The sequence below is a fragment of the Lepidochelys kempii genome, chromosome 17, assembly GCF_965140265.1.
Source record: "Lepidochelys kempii isolate rLepKem1 chromosome 17, rLepKem1.hap2, whole genome shotgun sequence".
Classification (NCBI taxonomy): domain Eukaryota; kingdom Metazoa; phylum Chordata; order Testudines; family Cheloniidae; genus Lepidochelys; species Lepidochelys kempii.
Genome location: NC_133272.1, coordinates 13,221,905 through 13,244,120, shown reverse-complemented (window position 1 = coordinate 13,244,120; position 22,216 = coordinate 13,221,905). Strand labels below are relative to the sequence as shown.

The 22,216-nt window shown below is 41.5% G+C and overlaps 1 protein-coding gene across 14 annotated transcripts in view; it reads right to left on the bottom strand.

Annotated features, from left to right (window-relative positions):
- LOC140899651 (S-adenosyl-L-methionine-dependent tRNA 4-demethylwyosine synthase TYW1) overlaps positions 1–22,216 on the bottom strand; it is a 121,750-nt gene that overhangs the window by 69,973 nt on the left and 29,561 nt on the right. For all 14 annotated transcript variants that reach the window (XR_012155413.1, XR_012155412.1, XR_012155416.1 and 11 more), the window contains 3 exons: positions 16,849–16,901; positions 13,619–13,737; positions 3,244–3,353 (listed from right to left, as the gene is read on the bottom strand). Coding sequence is in view for 9 of the 14 variants with exons in the window: in XM_073315490.1 (XP_073171591.1) it covers positions 3,244–3,353; positions 13,619–13,737; positions 16,849–16,901 (282 nt within the window). In the remaining 5 variants the exon portion in view is untranslated. The remainder of the gene's footprint in view (positions 1–3,243; positions 3,354–13,618; positions 13,738–16,848; positions 16,902–22,216) is intronic.

Sequence of the window (22,216 nt, the reverse complement as noted above, 5' to 3'; positions counted from 1 at the left end):
CCACACATAAGTCCTCAATAAAGCACACGTGAAGGAATAGGAACAAGGGAACAAAACCAAGAACCATAAGCCTTTCTTTAAGAAGAAATGAACAAGTTATGTTCCTCCTCCCTCAGAGCTGAAAGTAGTTTGTGCATTTCACACGAAAACAAAGGCCCACATTTCATTTAACACAGCAACAATATTCCATTGCAAATCAGTATTCGTCACCAATACCATCTGCTTTAAGACATTTCCTGAGACAAAAGACCTGTTAACACACAAACATTGCCTCATCCCTGGGTTGCAAGGACCACTTCCAAGTGAGAAGGTAGCAACAATAAGGCTACCAGCTATAGCTATCCCATGGAACAGTCACCAGATATAAGTGCTTTTAGCTCCTAATAACATGAGCCAGATTCATACTAGCAATCTGGGAACGAAGAGTGCTCTATCCCATCCATTACCAGCTCCCTGAGCTTCTGCGTCTGCACGTGAACTCATTTCACTAGGAATAAGAAGCAAGCCAATTCAAATTTCTATTCTGAAGATGTCACTTTATATTGGCCTGAGGTGCCTTGATGCGTTTGAATAATATACTAAGAATTTTAAAAAAGAGTTATGGCTGGAAACCACAGTCCTCACCTCACCTCATGTTGCCTAGACGCTGCAGCTCAAATGGTACAGAAAATTACCCACTAGACTGCAACGTCAAGATAAAGAAAGGCGTTTGAGGATACAGCGTCAACCTTAAACAGAGAAGTTGGTCTGTGACCAGAACCAGGAAGTTTAGTGCATTTAAAATGAGTTAGATTTAGTCCTGAGCCCATGATAGCTCTAATAATGTCTACTCACAGGGACCCTCCAGGACTCAAAATGGGAATTTTACCCCACTGGAAAGGAGAATCACAGATTTACAATGGGACAAACAGCACTTTCTTCTGGTTCTGGAAGGAGCAAAGATATCAGACATTAAAGTCATGACATTTCCATGTCTCAAAGTTATTCTGGGATGCATTTAGCTTAATTTCCCTTCCCTTATTAACCCTACGCTATTGGATAATAGTGACCAAGGCACCAGGCTTACAGGCAGAGGGAAATAAAAAATAATCCCAACAGCACATTTTTAAATTCTCTAAAAATTTTCCTACGACAGTTATTGTCCAATATGGCATGCACTACATACAAAATGGTGGGGTATTGAGGTTTTATAAGCAATCATTTTGACCAGCATAAATGATATGCTAGTTCAGGGTTATTCCCAGTGAGTACATGGGCATGTTAAGAAGCACATGAACTCCCATACACTTAATAACTAAACATAATGACCACATTCAACTTCCCATTTCCTGTGGATGAGCTCGCTTTCAGATCTACGGTGCTCACTCTTCCACCACCTCAGCTCTTTGTGACTTTAATATCACATTCCCCTTGAGCTGCAATGCTTAGGCATAATGAACATTAGGGACCAAACTTCCCTGTTCACACTGTACCAGCATTATAGTACTGTATTAAGGATCTTGTTTAAACACATCAGAAACACCCAGATAAGCGACCTTCCCCTCCCCACCTCTAACAGCACCTAGATTTTCAGGGCACACTTCGTTACAAATCCAGGACTGCAATACCAAAGGTACCTGCTTTTCTGGAGTGGGAGAGGGTGGGAGGATTGATTGATTTAATTATTATTACTATGCAGTGTCCACCTTTGTGAAGGGCAATGGGGTTTACTAATCACTACCTGAAAAAAGTATCCACCAAATAAATTATCCTGCCCCTGTCCCCTTCAGCAGCCAATCAATCAATAAGATCTCTCTCTCTCTCTCTCTCTCCCTCTCTCTCTCTCTCCCTCTCTAATTTACACAATGGAGAATTCTGTGGCTGGAAGCTATGTCAGGGTGGGGGTGGAGCAAGGAGAACCCATTCTAGCCACAGTGCCACCCTGCACCCACAATCCCCTCACTTCATTCCAGCAACAAAGACCAGCTCTTCTATCCCACTCCAGCCCCACAGCCCAGGTCCCACCATCCCTGGCCCTCTCCATTAGAATCAGGCCATGAATATCTAGTTCATCAAGATCCTAAGAAACTGTCTCGTCCAAAACATAACAGGATTTAAATCAGCAACTTAACGAAAAAGGAAGGCAGGACCGACTTTGCCTAACTCAAGCTGGGTTTACATAAGAGAGAACACCAATGAACTAGACAGGATCACTCCATACTGCTGAAAAAAGTTTCTGCCTGTCACGTTTCTCATCCATTGGGCGCGTTCCATGCTCAGCCATGATAGACAGATGGGTTACCCAATGACATCCAAGACAAAGGCTCGACTTGCACATTTTACGGATGCTTCATTTGACTCCTGACGCAGTCACAATCTAAACAGTCAATAAGAAAGAGCTTATTTCTTGTCAGAGTTTTCTTGTCAAATCGGTTGGCTTTTCTTGTGCACAAGTGTTGACCATGGCAAGGTAACTAATTTTCTGTATCTGAAAAAGGATGTGAGCTAATGAGTAGCCCATACGGGAAACAAAGCCAAGAAGATTCCAGGTTACACATTCAGGTGGGCTGATTTCCAGAGGTGCTGAGCACCTGCAGCTCCTATTGACTTCAGCTGGAGTTCTGGGTGCCAAGTACTTCAGGGGGAATCAGACCCTCAAGTGCAGAAACCAGGTACATAAACATGAGAGAAAACAGAAAAGGAGTACTTGTGGTTAGTCTCTAAGGTGCCACAAGTACTCCTTTTCTTTTTGCAAATACAGACTAACACAGCTGCTACTGTGAAACATGAGAGAAAATGCAGCCAATACCCTGCGGATCTCATTCCAATGAGGCTCTATCTATGGCACTCCTTCTGCTCAGGTTAATGGACAGCTCCTTTCCATTCTTACCTCTCCTTACCTTTTATACAGCAAGGTCAAGATTTGTAGTCACCCAGTCTGTCCCCACCCATTGTGGGGCCTCTGTCCACAAACCATATATCTTACCCCTGTTATCATACATGAGATAGCTCTTTCATGGCAGAAACTAGCAGCCCAGAGGCTGATCCTGAGTTCTAATGACGTAAACAAGACAAATCACCTGGGGAAAAACGACAATAAATAATGTGCCATAAAAATTTCACAGTTACATACGCTTGAGGGCCCTTATTAGTCTCATCTTTTTTTTCTAGTGTTCTAGAAACTTTTTGCTCCACACATTATTAGTTAGTGTCTGTTCTGATTCCCGCTTAACAGCTTCATTAAAAAAAATACATTTAAATTACCTTTAAATTGCTTGATCAAGCTCTGGTGGTTTTCAATAGCCTCTCGCAAGATCATTTCAGGTTGGTCCATTTTCCACCGCCATTCTGTGCCCACTGGATTTGTATGATGCCTGAAGAGAGAAATATTGATTTTTTTATTGTGATTTGTAACACACAAGAATGAGCCCACCTGCCAATCTTTGCACCTCTGACATTATTAAAAAAACAAAACAAAAGCCAGCTGCAAATCCCCAATACAACTCCAACCCTCGCACAACCCAATAAATATATGGGACTTTTCTAACAAAGCAGCCAGCTCCATCAGCCCTCATTTCATGGCCGATGGGTGAACACGGTGTTGGGGGAGGCTAGTCCCTGGCTGCTCCTGCTCTGCCTGAGGTCCCCTGCCCCCTGGCTGGAGCCCAGAGCACACCCCCCCTGCGACCACCGGCCCTGCAGCGTGCTGTGCGGGCAGCACATCCGGAAAGCCCCCAGCCCCAGCGCTGGGCAACGGGAGTGTCCCCAAACCCAGCACACCGGGTGGGCGTGGCTGGAGTGCCCTCAGCCCTAGCCCCAAGCCTTGTGCACACCAGCACCAGCCTGCCTGCCCCCGCCTCTTGGCCACAGAAGAGCGGAAAGGTAACTGGAAGCAGGCAAGAGGTGGCCTGGGGGCAGAGCGTGGATGGGGCCACACCAGGCTGTTTGCAGAGGCACAGCATTCCCCTGCCTATGCTACCCACTGCCCATGCCTCAATTTCTCCTCTCCCCAGGCAGAAAGGTGGGCCTTGCAGTACATTTTGAAAGCCATAAATCTAACTATTCTGGACGATGGGCAAAAGTTTCTTCAGCAGCCAAGGGAACACTCTGCCTCCAACCATGCCTCTATTAAAATCAAGGGGATCCAGCTCTAGAATCTCCAATGGAGTGCAGCTGCGGCAGTATGACACACTCAAGGAGGCAGGTCCCAGGCCATTTAGCCGAATATTGAAGGTACAGATGCTATCCTCAACTGAAAATGAAGTGATGTGTTTCTAACACAATAGCCTTACCCTTTCTGTGAGTTCCAGTGTAAAATGGACAAGAGCAGACTTTGTTATTCAATATAAAAAAAAAAGGACGGTGCAACTTGCAATAGATCAGAGATGCATTTATGATGGATCCAGTTAATTTCCTAGGTTTATTGAGGTGAGGCCTTCTCTGGTTACTTATAAGATTTTTTTTTTTAAAGTATTGAAACCTAACAAAGTACTAGTTCTCCGCACTGAAGTAAGCGGCAAACAAAACAATCAGTCAATCATTTGAGACACAGCTGGAGTAAGACCACAGTGCAGCAGCTTGCTCAGAGTCAGGAAAGCCCAACCACCCAAAGAAAGCATTTATATCAATATCTCAGCAGCTGTACTCAGATTCGCCTGTACTGATTATTTTTCCACAGGCCAGGCACCTGCAATTATATTTCACCCTCTACCTTAGTTTTCCAGATATACTATAAATCGATCGAAACTCAACTGTGCAAAACTCCAAAGGCATCTCCCAGACTCTTAACTCCCAGACAAAAAGGTAGAACATCCCTCATGATTTCCCTTTACTACAAGTGATTCATGTTGTGCATACCAGTAACAACACAGAAAGGGGTCCTAGACAATGGGCTTGATTCTGTTCTCTGTTACAACAGTGGAGTAACTCCACTGAATTCAGTGGGGTTAACTTGGTATAAACAAAAAACAAAAAAAAGAAAGAAAATACAAGCGCACACACTTCTGTGCCTCTTCTAAAAATAATACAGTGTGTTTGAAAACAGAAGGCCAAAAATGGAAGTTTCTCCTCTAATCTTGTGCATTCCCCCATCTTCTGTTCATGTTTTGAACCAATCTGAAATTCACAAAGGCTGCCTGTGTATTCACAAGGCTGCCTGTTTGTTCTCTCATTTGAGCACTTGCACCATCAATTTCAGTACAGCTCTCAGAAGAAATTTAAAGCGCTGTAGAGGGAACAAAATACCCTACTGGATCTCACGCAATGGCACTGATGGATTAAAACACTGAGCAAGGAATACAGGATCACACCTTCTATCCATACAGCATTCACAGTTCCGGTTACTGTACAAAATGCTGCTCAAGGGAGAGCTGATATCAGGAGCATTTCAGACAAGTGGTTTTTGACCTGCAGAACTCAGACTCTGATATTACTCTTCTATAGTCTTCAAGGCCACGTCTTCCTCCTGTAATCTTCCAGCTACATAGAGCTCATGCCTAATATCTAATATGTGGCTAAAAGAGGGAAGGAAGAGATCGCGGGCCAGAATTAAGGGCCTGACTGAAAGCCCATTGAGTTAATCAAAAGACTTCCACCAAGTCAAAGGGATCTAAGTGAGAAAAACCCTTCAACCTCACACTTTGACTGAACCAAACTAATTGATTCTCAACCTAGCACAAGGCCAAAGTGCCTGTTTGGGCCAAATATCCTTCTCGTTCAGGTAAAGAACAAATTCATGCACTGATGCCTGAAGCATCTTTAACTTCTCACAAAGGGAAGATACATAAATAAAAGTGAATCTCAATCAAAAGCAGCTTTATTCTTCTAGAGTTTCTCCAAAAAGCATTATAAGGCATTCATACAACTCTTACATTCTATTATAAGGTATTTATTCAACTCATACATGTTTAACTCCATCACTTGTACCATGCATATTTAATAGGGTGACTTGGCAGAAAGTCAATAGATCCTTCCTTGATGGACTCTGGACACCCATAAATTATGAGCGTCTCACAGGCCTTGAATTTTTTAACACACTAACTGTTTAATAAACACACTAGGTCATGTCTACAAGTGGCTTATTTGGAGTATGGAGTTTTAATGGGGACACAAAGCATATTTCATGGCTTTGGAGATTGCATTTCCTAGTTATTGCCAAAGCCAATCATTCACTCTCACCTTTTCATTCACCAGCAGGCTATAAGGTGTCCTAGAACATGTGCCCGACTAGTTACTCAGGTCTCAAGCAGGTAATCATGGGGGACTTTCTTCCCCTTCCCACACTAACACACCATACTCAAAACAAAGGGGAAAAAATCCTATTGTATTAGAGAACTTTCACATTCAAAACATATTCATTTAAGAGACTGCTCTGCTACTCTGAAATATAAGGCATGAGTGCTATAGTGTACTGCTATGAGAAACTGATGAAAGACATCACCTGAACACAACAGGGAGTTTTCAGATCATTCTAGCGGTCCGTCAGCAAATCAGCGTGGCCTACAAGTGAACCTTATTTGTATTCTCATCAGGCCCTTGATCTACCTATATCATTTACCAATACTACCCAAAGGACCCTGGCAATTAATCATAACTTTTTCCCAGGAAGATGAATGCTCCTATGGTGTAAATATTTACGATGAAGCAACCACTAGTTTACTACCATGGGCAAGTTCCATAAGCACTATTTGCTTAAAATGGAAAAAAGGTCAGTGGATTTACTGCAAACCTTTACAGAACAAGGAGTTATTTTCCACTGTGAAAAAGTAGCCCAGTCCATTATAAAGAAACAAATAGCACACAAAAAATTGAACTGCCAGCGTCTGCCTGCCTTGGTAACTCAGATTGGGAGACCCAGCAATAGGAAGCTTCTACAGACACTATGGGGAAGTATGGTCTAGTCGTTGGGGATTGAAAGTCAAGACTCCTAGAACATATTCCTGGTTTGCTCCTAACTCTCAATGTCATTTATCCACCCTTAGCTTCTATCAGCAGCAACACTTTTACTCTGTCAGCAAAGATGGTTTTGCGGTACATATTTCCTTTTTGTTAGTTTTATTTTGGGGGCTGAGATGAGGAGGGGAAAGAGCTGGGTTTAGGAACCACGTAATTTGGTAGAACGTGCTTTTTCTAATATAGACCTTTTCAATGCATTAAGAAAACAAGTACCTCTCAGAATTTAGCCTAGTGTATCTAATATTCTTTCCCTAAGGAAATATGTATTGCAATCAACACAACAACTGCTCCCCACTTAACAAGAATGAGGAGACTTCTCCTTCAAAATCAACTCAAAAGACTGTTTCTAGCATTCTGTCAAAAAAGGATTGGCAAGACTGAGTGCCATTTCACCAACCACATGCAATAATTAGTGGAGGGAAGTGATCACGGTGTTTCCAATAGCTTTATTATATTGTTGTATCTTTTTGACCCGAGCGCCTAGCCATAGTTCAGGGCCCTGAGGATGTTCCAGTTGGAAGCAGACATTGATGGAGTCTGGTATTTTCTTTGGTTCAATCTTGTTTATTTACAAGGAAAGTACAGAGTCCTGCTTCTCTGAGCATAGAAGGAATCAAAAACCAAAAGAGCAATTTCTTCGCTTACAGCCCCAAACCTTTTTAAACAACAGACCCAAAAGCACTCTGTCTTTTCCCAGGGTCACACACTATGCTCAGAGGCTACTGCTCGGCTTTCTTGCTTTTTCACCTCAGCGCCTCTGTCTGTTCTGCCATCCCTCACACCCACCCAAAAACAACACTCAGCAAAACCCCTCCACCCACCTAGTCCAAAACTCCTGGGCAGGGTCACCTAACCCTTTTGTCTTAGGTAGTGGCTTGTGATTGGTGGGTATGAATCCATCCTGTATTTAAGATAACTGTAAGGAAAAAATCAATCTCAACAAGGTTTTTACTCAACCCATAACAATGCTTCACCAGCTCATAACAATATTCATTACTGATACCACAGTACTGTATCACAAAAGCTTTACTGTCACAGAGAACACCATGAACATAAAAGGTACGAGATATCAAACATCATGATTTTGAGATACAAGAGTGAGAGTGATGAAAAGTATGGATTTCAGTACCAGTATGCGGTTGAGACTGGGAAATTAATGTTGAGGGAAAGGTATCTCAATAATGATACCACCTAGCTTTACAAAAGTGTTTTTGTCCATACAAAGGAGGAAAGTATCATTATCCCCATTTCACAGACGGGAAAAACTGAAGCAGAGAGGTAAAGTGACTTGCCCAAGGTCATCCAGTAAGTCAGTGGCAGAGCCAAGAATAGATGCCAAGTCCCAATACAGTATCCTGTCCACTGGACCAGACTGCCTGGGTTTAGAGGACTTTTTGGATACATGTTACTGTTTACTCACTATGTGACCCTAAGCAAATTATTTCCATTTGCTGTAGCTCAGCCTCCCCTTCTATACAATAGAGATAATAATACTCCTTACTTTGCAGGGCACTCATGCGGAAAATGCTATCTAAGTGGAGAGTACTATTGTACATATAGTGAGACCTATTCCTCACCCTATATTGCCTGGACTTGACAAGGAAGGATATATTTAGGTATTTGTACCGAACTGAGCACCTCATAAAGAAGTTGCTACAAAATGGAGGTGGAAGCCACTGTACCTATGGGGCTGTGGAAGGTATTCTCTGCTCTCCATTCAAATAACCTTTTTGTTAGCATGTTTAAGTTTCCACCATTTATTGCTGGCATCAAACCCAAGCTATGTATTTTGCACACCATCCAGCTTACCCTCATGTTTGAAGTCAATTGAACTGTATCTGTGGAAGGAATCCAGAATTAGACCCTGTGACAGAATTCTCCTGGTCCCTCACCTGGCAATAGGGGAAGATAAACTAAAGCCCCATGCTACCATTCAGCCCAAGGCTCTTTCCTCAAGACGGGCTTTATTAATACATACAAATTAAAAACAAGACCAAAGCTGGTTGGAACACTCTGTCACAGCCACTACCCATCGTTCAAGACTGCAGCAAGCCGAGAGGAAAGAAATACACCCTTTCTCTGGATAGCTGCACCTCTGCTTTAGCCCCCCCCAGGTTACCCATGTGATAGGCAGGGAACCCTCTTATGCATGGGGAGTTAACAAGCACCTTTATCCATTGTCACACAGGTGCTGAAACCCTGTAGGGTCCTTATTGCTGAGCCAGTGGGACCTGCAAAGGAAGGTAGGGGCTGGGACAGTCCGGTCTTATGGAAAACAAACTAGAGGACAAATCAAGCCTGGGGAGAAGGCTAAAGCTAGGGTTTAGGTAATGCTAATTTTGAATTACCCTATTTTTGTTAACAGAACAAACCCCTACAGGAAGATGACTTCACTTATTAAAATGAGTAGGTTGTTTGGCGATGGGAGGGGCCTTCTCCAGCTTACAGGCTCCAATTCTATTTAATGTAATTCTATTACATTCCAGTGTTGCTAACTTTTGTGATTTTATCATGATATTCGATGCTTCTCTAAAAGCCCCAGCTTCTGGAGTCAAGTTATTAGATGAAAGTCTGCTTTTGGTTTTTAAAAGGTAAGTTTCTTACCCTCCCAACTGCACAGAAAACCTTGAGAACCCAAAAACTCACAATGTATCTCCTTTGAAAATTTCATTATTTCTGGGGGCCTGACTCTTGCTCTTTGAACACTGTGAGTTGGCAATACAGATATTCAAGTATTACGGTAAGGAAATCCATCCCTGAGGAGTTCAAGCCACGAAATTTCAGGTTGCTGTACTAGCGGAAGACTGAGCATTTAGACACAGCTGTAATCAATGTAGTGTTAAAGGAAGAAATAAGAGCAATTTTTCTATGGTATTTTATTCTGGTTGCCTCCTACTCAAAGACAAAATAATAAAACCTATTCATTGAAATCTTATTTAACTGCTTCATCTCTCCACAGTAATTGATTGGGTTTTAGACACTCAGCCAAAGGATATAATCAAATCAGGTTTGCTTAGTGATCTCCTAAGTAATCGTGACAGAATATGCACAGTGTCGGAAAACTCAGTCTGTACGCTTCCTCTAACTGATTAAAAGATTTGATCACTTAAATTTTTCCATTTAGACAATTAAGCTGAAGAGACACAACAAATACAGTGGACAGATTGAGAGCAATAATGGATGGTGACCAACTACCTTTTTATTTTTTTGTGGTAAAGTGAATTATTAGTTTGGGATATTTATGTATTATAATAATTAAAGGTTTGTTCCTGCTCCCATTGCCAACTCCTACTCACTTCACTAAGACATGAATAAGCCCTTAAAAAACACGCATATTATCCCTGAGCCCTGTGAAGAGACTACAGTATTAGCATATGACAACGTGTACACTGCGCTTAGGAAATCCTGGGCCAAGTTTAATCTTGCCTGTCTCTGAATGGAAGTGGTATTGAAGACAGACCACCCCTAATTGCTTCCTTTCACCAGTGCAGGGCATTATATCTACACAAGGCATAATGCCTCCACGGATGATGGAGTGAGCCAAACCACACTTTTTAAAAAAGGGACCAAAGCTGCAGAGTTTAACGTGCCAAGGGCCAAGCCATGGCCACACTCATGCATATGGGCTTTAGGATGACGAGTATCATAACCAATGCTAGCCAGCGCCCATCTTGAGTGAAGACAGCCAAACTATAGCCATGTCTTGCCAGAGGAGTGGGGGTGGGACAGTCATCATTTACTTCTATGGGTATGTCTATACCATAAAAAAAAAAAAAAAAAACACTGCGGCAGCAAGTCTCAGAGCCCAGGTCAATTGACTCAGGCTCATACTACAGGGCTAACAATAGCAGTATAGATATTCAGGCTCAGGCTGGAACCTGGGCTCTGAAACCCAGTGAGGAGGGAGTGTGTAGAGCTAGCTGACAGGGCCAGTCAGGAGGGAAATACATATTACAAGTATTTTACTAGCATTGGATACAAAACCATTACCACATGAGTCTCCAACAGCACAGATGGTAAATGTGATGGGTTACCCTCCACTCCGGGGTGCCACCTGATGTACTGGAGTACCACTGAGCCTGCCTGTTCCACCAGTCGGGGCTCCTTGTTACCACAGTATCTGGGCACCTCACAACCTGGAATGTATCTATCCCCAAAATAGCCCTATGAGGCAGGGCAACGCCATTATCCCCATTTTACAGATGGGTAACTGAGGCACAGAAACTAAGTGACTTGCCCAAGGTCACACAGGGACTCTGTGGTGCAGTAAGGAATTAAACCTGGTCTTCCAAGTCTTAGGCTAGTGACCTAACCACTGGACTACCTAGGCTGTACCTAGGTCCCCCAAAAAACTGGTCAGAAAGAGGTAGGGATGACCCTAGATCACTGAAATTTGCTACACATCTGTTTTTTGCACCTGTATCCGTGTTTTTAACTGCACCTGACCTGACAGCTGAAGAGACACTCCTCCTGTTCATACCGAAGAGCTTACTAATTAGACCCATTTCATCCAAAGCAAATAACCTAGAATGTTTTTCAGCAGAGTCCTCTAGAAAGTGATTTCCTTGCACTCAGTTTGTCACCATTAGCAAAATCCGTTTTCCAGCATTACTATTCATTAGTGCTACTCCATTTCCAGCATTATTTTAAAAAGTGACAAATGGCTCCACAGAGCTATGAGTTAGAGTCATATGGCGGGTGTCACACTCGACGATTTATCCCAATTATCATACTTCCAAATTTACTCTCCCTTGGCGTCTCTAATTCAGCCCCATACTTCAAGACACAGACTCCTGCTGATAGAAAATACTGTAGTTGGATTGTTTTGGAGGGGAACGGTATTAAATTTTCTGTAGTAGAACATGAGGTACCAAAAAGCTCCGTTTGGGTGGTTTTATTGCTTTCTATTTTACGTTTATGATACGCCCCATCTGTGTTGGGATTGGATACACAATTACACACACGTCAAAATCACTCCTAATGGCACAGTAACCATTGCAGAATTAACTGCACCATTACAAACTGAAGTCTTGAAAAGAGAAAAAAGAAAAAAACAAACCACATTTTGTTTCCTAGCTACAGAACAGTTATGACATACTGTAGAATAGAGTGGGAAAATAACACCCATTAACTATGCCATATGAAGTTCACGGTGTCCTTTCAAACCATGAGGTGTGGAGAGCCTGTTTAGGATTACAGTACCAATTAAGGCTCAAGTGTAGATTTAAATAGGATGGCCAGTACAGAATGCTTGAACTTAGCATTTACATTGTAGTTATCTTCAAAGTCCTTTTCAAAATGACATCAATCGGTCTGCACTGGGACTGTTATTTAAAATACTTTTACTCTTAAATTTACAGACTATCAGAATAGGGGAAACAACTGACACTCAGGGGGATACAGCTGTTTTCACAGGATGATCTTGAGATGTCCAGCACGCTGGCAGAATATGAAAATGAATGGTGTCTGTCTATGTGCTCTTGGGGAGAAATAATACCCAAGCTAAGTACAGTTTGAACAGTATTGAATTAGTTAATGGGATAGAAAAAGAACGAACAGTTGAGAAGTTGAAATAACTTTCAACTCCTCCTATCCATCACATTTTCACTTCAGTGTTTTTATTTATACTGAGGGTTATGTTCTTTCCCACCAGGCTTACCTGGCCCTCCCTACTCAGGCAAAAATATTCCTGCTGAATACTATGAAATTTTTGCCTGAGTAAGGAGTGCTAGTTCAGGTATTATCTTAAATTTCAGCTTCCGACAAGCTCACGCCCCTCAAGGGACGATTAACAAGACCATCCATCTTGGGACTGGCACTTTGGCATGCGAGCGCACACAAAAGAGAGACCCAGTTTCATACAATCTAAAACATATGAACATATTTATTTAACACTTCTGTGACCCTGCACCATGGGGAAGTTTACTCATTTTTTTCAACTGAATCAGGTTCCGAGATGACTTATTAGTGCTTGGTATTTTTTCCAGTGGACTTAACATTGCAAGAAAAAACTAGCTGCAAAGTAAAGCACAGCATGTTCAGTTTCTTGGCTAGCTCCTTTATAGCTTAAATGTCATCTTTCCAGATGAAAAATTCTTTGGAAACTCAAGGATGCTTTTGAAATTATTCCCACCCTCACTATCGAAACAGCAAGAACATACACTGAATTAATCCCTCCACCAAATTCTCAGGAACTATAAAAGGATCTTTTAAAAATATCTTTTTAAAATGTCATATAAATAAATTAAAAATTAAAGAGGGCTATTAAACCACATTTATCATCATATTAATATTTTCTTACTCTGGATGCAAAATTTAGCAATCTTTGGTAATGAAACACCTTAAACTTAAAAACCTCCCATTTGCAACTGTAATAAGAAGGGCATTGAGGTACTGACCCTGCAACTGGATCTCCATGTGTAAGCACATGTCCAGTTGCAATATCTAGGCTATGTGTTACTAAGTGTGTGTACACAGCACTCAGCAGATTGTCAGCATGTAACAAATCCGATTTAATATTTGGAATTATTGTTTGAGGTTTTTTTTAAAATAGGTATGCTGAGTTCACAGAATTGCAAGCAGGTCTTTCTCTCATGCTAAGAATCCAGGAGATTATAAACACTCCAATTAATTCACCAAATGATAGAATCACAGTCCCCAAAGTAAATCATCATCAGTACTTTACCTCCAGCAAAACACACATTTGTTTGCACAAGCCAGGCTCGGTGTGGTCTCCATGCAGCGGTGACTTTCAATGCCATAAAAAGTATGTTTGTAGCAGCCTCCTCTACCTCGCAGCATAGACTAGAAACAGAAAGGGGAAAAAAGCCACATAGAAGTTTAACACACAGTTTGCAACCAAATGATGCAAAAAGCAAAATAATGTAGAAAAACAAGATTTGACAACTCTGGCCATATTTCAGCTTCCTTCATAGAAAGAAATAAGACAATGGATCAAACTTAATTCTTACTCCCATTATACAGGAGATCAAGCTAGATTATCACAATGGTTCCCTTCTGGCTTTACAACCTATGAACATATGAAAATTCCAGTGTAACTGACTTCACTAGAGACTTATACCTGTGACTAATTAGCCCAGTAACCTGAATACCAATAAGGCTGCTTAAATTAAGCTTCCTTTTGCCAAAGAATCCACAGCAAAGTCAATGCATTGGAATGGAGATCAAGTCACCAGTGCTGTATTAACTATAATACAGCAACACCCAAACATCTTTACAGGCATTTCTTCAAGTTTTGCATCATTTTTGTTTTTAATACGGTCATATAAATGCTGTATGGTTATTTGTTCCCCTAACAGATCTGCAGTTTCAATCATCAGCCACTTTGATGTTCATTCAAATCCATCCATGGACAGATTCCACAAGCCAGGTTAAATGTATGCAGTAGGTCACAATAATGACAGATATAGTCTATTTGAGAAAATTCATGGCAAGCAGATCAGTGTACACTACAGCAGCTTATGTATGTGCCTATATAAAAAGTTTACCTCAGTGCTGGGAAATTCATGACTCTCCTTTACAGGAAGGAAACAACAAACAATTCTGTAGCTTAAACATCATTTTTTCTTGAATAGTATCATACCCCACCACATCTGTTATTAAAGCTTTTAGCCTTACAAAAATACTCACTATCAATAACCAACAGGTCAAGCCACTTAGCTGTAAACTTAAGGTAACTTTCTTGTAAAAAGTTACTACAAATAGTAACAAAAACCAATTTAAAGGCTACCTTATTAAACATCCACTTGTTTTAATTCTCCTAAAAAACTGCTTCTTTCTCAATCCTAATTTAAATAATACAAACCCTCTTTTACACCAGGAGTCTGTTCCAGGAGGACTGCATTATTTCCTTAAGCCTGGGTTTGCAGCATCTATCCAAGCGGTTCTCAAACTGGGGGTCGTGACCCCTTTGGGAGTTGCAAGGTTATTACTTGGGGAATCGCGAGCTATCAGCCTCCACAACCCTTCTTCACCTCCAGCATTTATAGTAGTGTTAAATATTTTTTTTAAATGTGTTTTTAATTTATATGCAGGGGTTGCATTCAAAGGCTTGCTGTGTGACAGAGGTCACCAATACAAAAGTTGGAGAACCACTGTTCCCGTAGGAATTTGCAGTCTATTTAGAATGTATGTTGCTTGGGACAGAGATTGTTTTTTTTTGTTTTGTTTTGTTTTTTGGCACAACACATCAGATCAACAACAACAAATGGGAAAGGATTGCTATCACTATCAAGAGGGAGAGAGGAATATAATGGATTAACTTTTAAACCAAACCCTTTTAATCTAAAAGCCCCGGTGATTGAAATTAAAGTTTCATCCTCTTAGAGAAAAAGAAAATATAGCTAATGCCTAACCATTACAGTATAATTACGCACTTAGTGATTTTTTTAAAAAAGAGTTAAAAAAGGTGATTGTGCCCCCTGCCTTCAAACAGGTATTAAAGTACTTTTTGTATTATCGTAGCACCTAGGAGTCCTTGGAGCCCTTGCTTGGGCTTGCTGTACAGAACAACACAGAACAAAAACACAGTCCCTGCCCAATGCCATATGTATGGATTTGAGAAGATGCACATCATCTAAGAGAGCCAGATCGTGCAGATGGATATTCTGAGATGCCCAGAAATACACATTTTTCATACCTGCCAATTCTCTTCTGTAATATGGCAAAGCATAAATACGTCTAATTAGTTAAGATGGCACTGTACAGCTTGTTTTCTTTAATAAACCTTAGGCCTACTTCTGCTTTCCACTGGTTTAAATTAAAATCAATTAAGATACTGTCTGAAACTGGTAATGTAGACCAGATCTATACCACACACTTCAGAATAACTACGTACTGCCCCCATCCATTCCCAAATTGTAGTTCTATACTTTTTAATGGGTTTTATGTAATATTGCTTGAAGCGATGGCACTTTAAAACAAATCAGTTCTCTATTCTTCGCTCTCATTTGCGGCACTGACAAAATCGGAAGACTTTTTCTTTAAGTTTTTCGCTACCTGCTAGTATGTTAAAAACCACAGAAGGAACATTTTTAAAAGTAATTTTACAGGCCACTTTTTGCCATCGATGCAGTGGTCACCAAAAGCATTACCAGGATCAATATGCCTTACAAAACATTCATGACAGTACGGCAGGGTGCACTTTAAACCATTCAGAGGTGCAGATATTGTGATGTGAGACTTCTCCGTCAGGCATTTCAGTAAAAACTAGATTCAGCCACCCATGTTGGTAATCATAATTCAAAGAGTTCTTTTCAAAACAGACCACGCTAATCATGCGTCAAAAACAGACACACCAGGAACTTATCAATGCCACGACTCCAGAATTAAAGATGTGTCATCATGTTCACTAAAAGTGCTTAATCCTAGAGTTTATAATTCTGAGAAAGTTTTAGTAAAATATATCCTGAATTTGCAAAATTCATAATATTCTCTGTTAGGAGACAAGGACAAGGCAGTACAACCACAGAAAACCAGAAACATCAGTTAAAGGACAAACTGGTCTGAATACCCTGCTACAGCTATTACAATGGAAGGTGTCATCTTTGCTTTAGAAGATCTTGCCTCTGTGGTGCAAGCAATCTGCCCAATTACTTTTTCATGCTATATATTACTGCAGACAGGAGCAACAACAACAACAGGAATAAGCCGCAGAAAGTGAGACTACTAGAGAGTGGCTCCAACTTCTTGGCGTAAATCATATTTCTACTCTTCACAGCAGGGATTTAATAAATCAAAATGCAAAGTGACATTATAATAGACAGCTTAAGGTTTGGTTACAGGGAATATATTTTCAAACGGTTATTTTGGACAGAGAAGGGTCACACCTGATTTAGGTCTCTAGATGTTTATTTTTGTTAGTTTTGCAACCTTAAAAAAAAAATAAAAAGGTACCTTTGTCCACCGACAAAGCTTCACACCGGAATGGCTTCCAATCAATTTGTAACCTGGACAGAAGAAAGGGAAGAGTTAGTTCCATTGATTTTAAGCTGCAGTAAATGGCACACAAAATTAATCTAGTCTCTGAGCATTAACATCTCCCATCCCCTCTAGCCACCCCTAAAAATTAAAGGTGTTCAGATGATGGATGTGACACAATACTAGAGCTTGTCTACAGGGAGAGCTAATGAGCTGCAAGCCAGAGTGTGAATCTATAGCACACTAGCTTGCTGCACACTAACTCGCCATGTGGCCCCCACTGCGAAGTGCACTATGGAACTTTTAGTACTCTGTAGTGATGTCCACGCAGCAAACTAGTGCTTGGGCAGCTAGTGCGCGGGAGATTCACACCTTGGCTTGCTACACACTAACTCTTTATGTAGACACGCCCTACGTTAACATGGTGGAGAAACTTAACACACACATCAGCAATTCCCTGCATTAGAGTTATTTCATTGATAGCATCAGCCTTGTTTTATTCTCAGAGGGAAAACCACATGTCACCCAAAACTGACTCCACCTCATTCAGGATGGCTGCTGATTGTTTACAAATGATGTATTTATATTGCCCAGTCTCCCTCTGATGAAAAGATGGTGGCCCCAAGAAGGGGCCATGTAACAGAGTGGCAGACTCTAGGACAAATCACAGTGACAAAGAGTCTGTGTTGAGGCATCCGCTATTTAGGCACATTGTAACTATGGCCGAGTCACAACAGCAGGCAATCCAACTAGCTCCAAACCAGTCATACAGAGGATGGTATCTCCTCTCAGACACAAAAGGAAATAGGGTCTGGAACCCCAGGGTTTTTCCTGAAGACCCCTTGTAACAGCTAACCCTGGTGGAGGAAAGCTTAGGCAGAAAGGGGTGAATCTGGACTAGCTGCATGGTGCAAAGTCCAGCTGCTCATAGGTTTCTAGGGAAGGGCTAAAGAGTATAAAGCAGACTTCAAGGTAGGAAGACCATTCCGTCTCATAATGCATCATCTAGCCCCTCAGAAAGGTGCAGGAATCAAAAGCACAGGTTATACCAGAACAAGACTTATCACACCTCTGCTCACCTCTTCCAGAAGCTTCTCCCACACTAGTATCTCAGCCCAATTCTGAAGGGAGCACCTCAAGAGAATGATTGTTCCATCTTCATGCCCTTTCAACATAGACTCAACATAGTACCAGCAAATGGCCTATGTGAAGTGATATTTGTTCACTAAAACGCGTCAGACACCAACCCAGGGCCTCATGTAGGCCTCTAAATAGCCAGTGTATGTCATTCTCCAAATTGGCCAGACATTAAATTAGAGGCCTAGCAGTGACTTTTCCCCTGGACAAGGGAAGGGGATCTTCTTCAGCAAAGTTGACAGACCAAGGAGAATCATAGCCAGCTCTCCTCAGTCCACTCATGCCACAACAGGGATAAGAGATGGAAATGGAAAGGAGAATGATGGGCTTGGAATGGAAAGCAGGAAGGAAGCCTCGGGATTTTAAACTGGACTCAGGATATTGTGAGCCAGATTCTCAGCTGGTGTAACTTGGGGTAACTCCATTGTCTTCAGTGGAGTTATGCTGATTTACACCAGCTAAGACTCCAACCCTATATTCTGAAGATAATGTAAATTTGACATCACTTCATGACATTACAACAGTACTGACACACATTTCTTCAAATTCATTGGGATGAGGGGATTAATTAGATGATGTTCATTAAGCTCTAAGCACTATTACCCTAAATAGCCTACGTTAGGTAATTTTCCTCTTTGGAAAAAAAAATGCTTAGATACCCAAATGTCTGTAAGATTTAAATTCTCTACGAAATGGGCACAAAGAGATAAGTGGGATTTGGAAAGCCCACTTGCATAACTCAGACCAAATGCAGAGCTCTTTACTAATTAATGCAGACTGGACACCCACAGACCCAGAGGTTTACCTCAGCTAGCTAGTTTTTCTTGGTTAATTCCAGCAGATGTTTATGATGTTTATTCTTTTAAGGCAAATAAAAATTTATGAATCAAGTCCTCCTTCCTGCCCAGAAGCATGAGCTAGATATAAAAACCTACCATACGGCACAAGGAACCATTCGGCACACTGCCACCCAGAGCGAATCAAAGGGTGGAATTAGTGTGTTTATTTTACTTTCTTCACTTGTGAAGTTATCACACACATCTCATTGCCACCAGGCTCAGGGTGATGCTCCGTCCTGATTTACACACCCCTGCAGACTCCAATGAAGTCAGTGCAGAATTAAAATAAGAGTAAGAATCTGAGTCAGATGTACCAGTTACAAATAAAGCAGCATGATATACTGCAAGCACAGAAGAAGGCTGTGCAACTGTCTATCCATTGAGCATATACAGCACTCAACAGGCTATTCCTGTTCATAGGTGTTGAGCACCCTTCACCTCCTTTTGAAGTCAATGGGCGAAGAGAGCACTCAGCACCTCAACGGACTAGCCAAAAGCATGTTACGTACACAGAAGTTAGACAAAAATTAATTCTGAAGGACAATGAACTATTGGCTGCCAAAAATCCTATGGGCCAGAATGAATTACTTCAATGGAGAAAGACTGTGCCTACCCCAAAGAGCTTATAGTGAACAAATTGGAGAAAGTTCAGAGAAAATCAACGAAAATGATTAAAGGTCTAGAAAACATGGCCTACGAGGGAAGATTGAAAAAATTAGGTTTGTTTAGTCTGGAGAAGCGAAGAATGAGGGGGGACATGATAACAGTCTTCAAGTACATAAAAGGCTGCTACAAGCAAGAGGAAGAAAAATTATTCTCTTTAACCTCTGAGGATAGGCCAAGAAGCAATGGGCTTAAATTGCAGCAAGGGAGGTCTAGGTTGTACATTAGAAAAAAATTCCTAACTGTCAGGGTGGTCAAGCACAGGAATAAATTGCCTAGGGAGGTTGTGGAATGTCATTGGAGATTTTTTAAGAGCAGGTTACACAGACACCATCAGGGATGGTCTAGATAATACTTAGTCCTGATGGACTGGACTAGACGACCTCTCAAGGTCCCTTCCAGTCCTATCATTCTATGAATGGAGCTATTCCATTTTATACCTGCTGAGGGTCTGTCCCCATCTTTTTAGGAAATAACACATTTTGCCAATGTATTTGGGGACCTGTGTAGCCCCCAATTAACATTTTAAATGTGGGATTTATTTTCACCAAATCTACATAGAGAAACAGAGTTTAGGGCCAGAAGCAACCAAAGATCACCTACTCTGACCTCCTGTGTATCACAGGCCACCACCATCACCCAGCACACGCATGCTAAACCCAACAACCAAAATTAGACCAAAGTATTACACCGCTCAGGAGACTGTTATGCACCACAAGCAGAAAATAGCAGGAGCCAGATGTGCATCAGAGCCCAAGGCCCCCACAATGGCAGGGAAATATGCCCAGATAATCCTGGCAAGGGGCTTACACCCACATGCTACAGGGAAAAGCAAAAAAACCCAAGGCCATATGAGGCATGGGAGCCTGGTCTAGTGGATAGGGCACTTAACTGGGAGTCAGGAGACTTGGAGTCTATTCCTGACTCTGCCACTGCCCTGCAGTGTGACCTTGAGGAAGTCACTTCGTTTCCCTGTACCACTTCTTCCCCTCCTGTCCTGGGTCTGTCTTGTCTGTTTAGGCTGTAAGCATTTTGGGGTAGGGACCTCTTGTTAGGTTTCTACAATGCCTACCACCGTGGGGCCCTGATTTCAACTGGTGCCTGTAGGTACTACTGTCATTCATTTTCATTATTTGTCTGAGTAGAACCTACCATGCGCCTTCTTCCTCCCTTCCAAGAAGGTGCCATTGGCCACATTTGTAGCTCATGTCACTCCACAAAACTCCCATGCCCTATTTTTTTTAAAAAAAACATTTTACCCATTCATCAGGTGCCACGTGCAGCCCTCCATCGACAGTTTTAGGAGAGATTTATTTATTTTCTCCAAGACTACAACACCGAATGTCAGTAAGAAAGTCTCAATAGTATCACTTTTTTAAAAAAAAAAGAAATACTATTATATTAACGTTTTACTGAAAATAAAACCTACCTGCCCAAATCCCCTGTTGACCAGTTCATGGTAAAGAAAAAATTAGATCAATCTTAAGAGATGTTGAGACCCTGGGATCCTGAATCTACAAGGTTTATTTCCCTTGAGTAAGGGCCACTGATGCCAAATTCACTATGCCGAGCACCTGCAAACCTCCAATAAAGGCAATGGGGACGGCACATGCCCAGCACCTCCTAAGATTTTGCTCAACATTTAAGAGAGGCTGAAGCTCTCAGCCAACTTTAGCGATGAAAAGCGTCTCACTCATCTAGTTGGCCTGTGCCAGGAATTATACTATTGGAAGAAATAGCACAGAGATCTGCAGAAGTGCTTAAAAGCAACTTATGTAGCCAAGCTCTTCACCTGTTGTGTTGACTGTGTGGAAAGTTTGGTGACAATTGCCCACTCAGCCATCCTAATGGTTTCAAGGACTATAAAGTAATGGCAAAGTCCTAAGCCAAATGAAACCCATCCCCATGCAGGTTAGTGGCTCAAGTTTAACAGCTCAGTACGGCTATTTTAACGAGTAAAACCATTCCTCCAATTTCTCTGAAGCCCATTTATGTATCTCCCATTTGGTCTACCAATACCAGCACCAAGCCAGCCTAAGTAACACAGGAGAAAGGAGCGCAAAGGACTGTGCACACTCATGATTAAACTATACAGGATACGATAGCACTTTTTGTGGATGCAAAGGAGACAGAATCAAACTGGGGCTCTTCTCTCTCATTATGTTGTGTGTCTGCTACCTGAACCATACATAATGAACTCTTCAGTAGCCCAGGCCAGACACCTTTTCCATCAGTGGGGCCAGGTCACCTTCACTGTTATACTTTTTTTGGTTCTGTGGTAACTCTATTGATCTTCTTTCCTGTTTGCGATGCTTACAATTGCTGTTTCAATTAAATGCAGCTACTGGTCCCATGTAAAAGCACTCAGGGCAAGCCTGTGCATAGATATTCCCAAGGACATTCTGAACATATCCAACTGTTTTTGCTAGTAGTTTCAAAGTGCTAGCAAAGAAATTTCAAGTTTCACATCTTCCCAAAACACTTATAATGAGATACAGGCTTAAGTTGAAAGTTTAGCTTCAATATACTCCAAATAAAAAAAAAATGCTTTCCAGACAGCACTCTCTCGAATCACAACTAGATGGATTTATGGTCATAGCACTGCTCAAAAGAAGTACGCATCAACACATCTTTATCATCTTTATCATCATAAGCAAGATCATAATGAAATCAACAAAAAAATTTTTACTGAAAGCACAAGGACT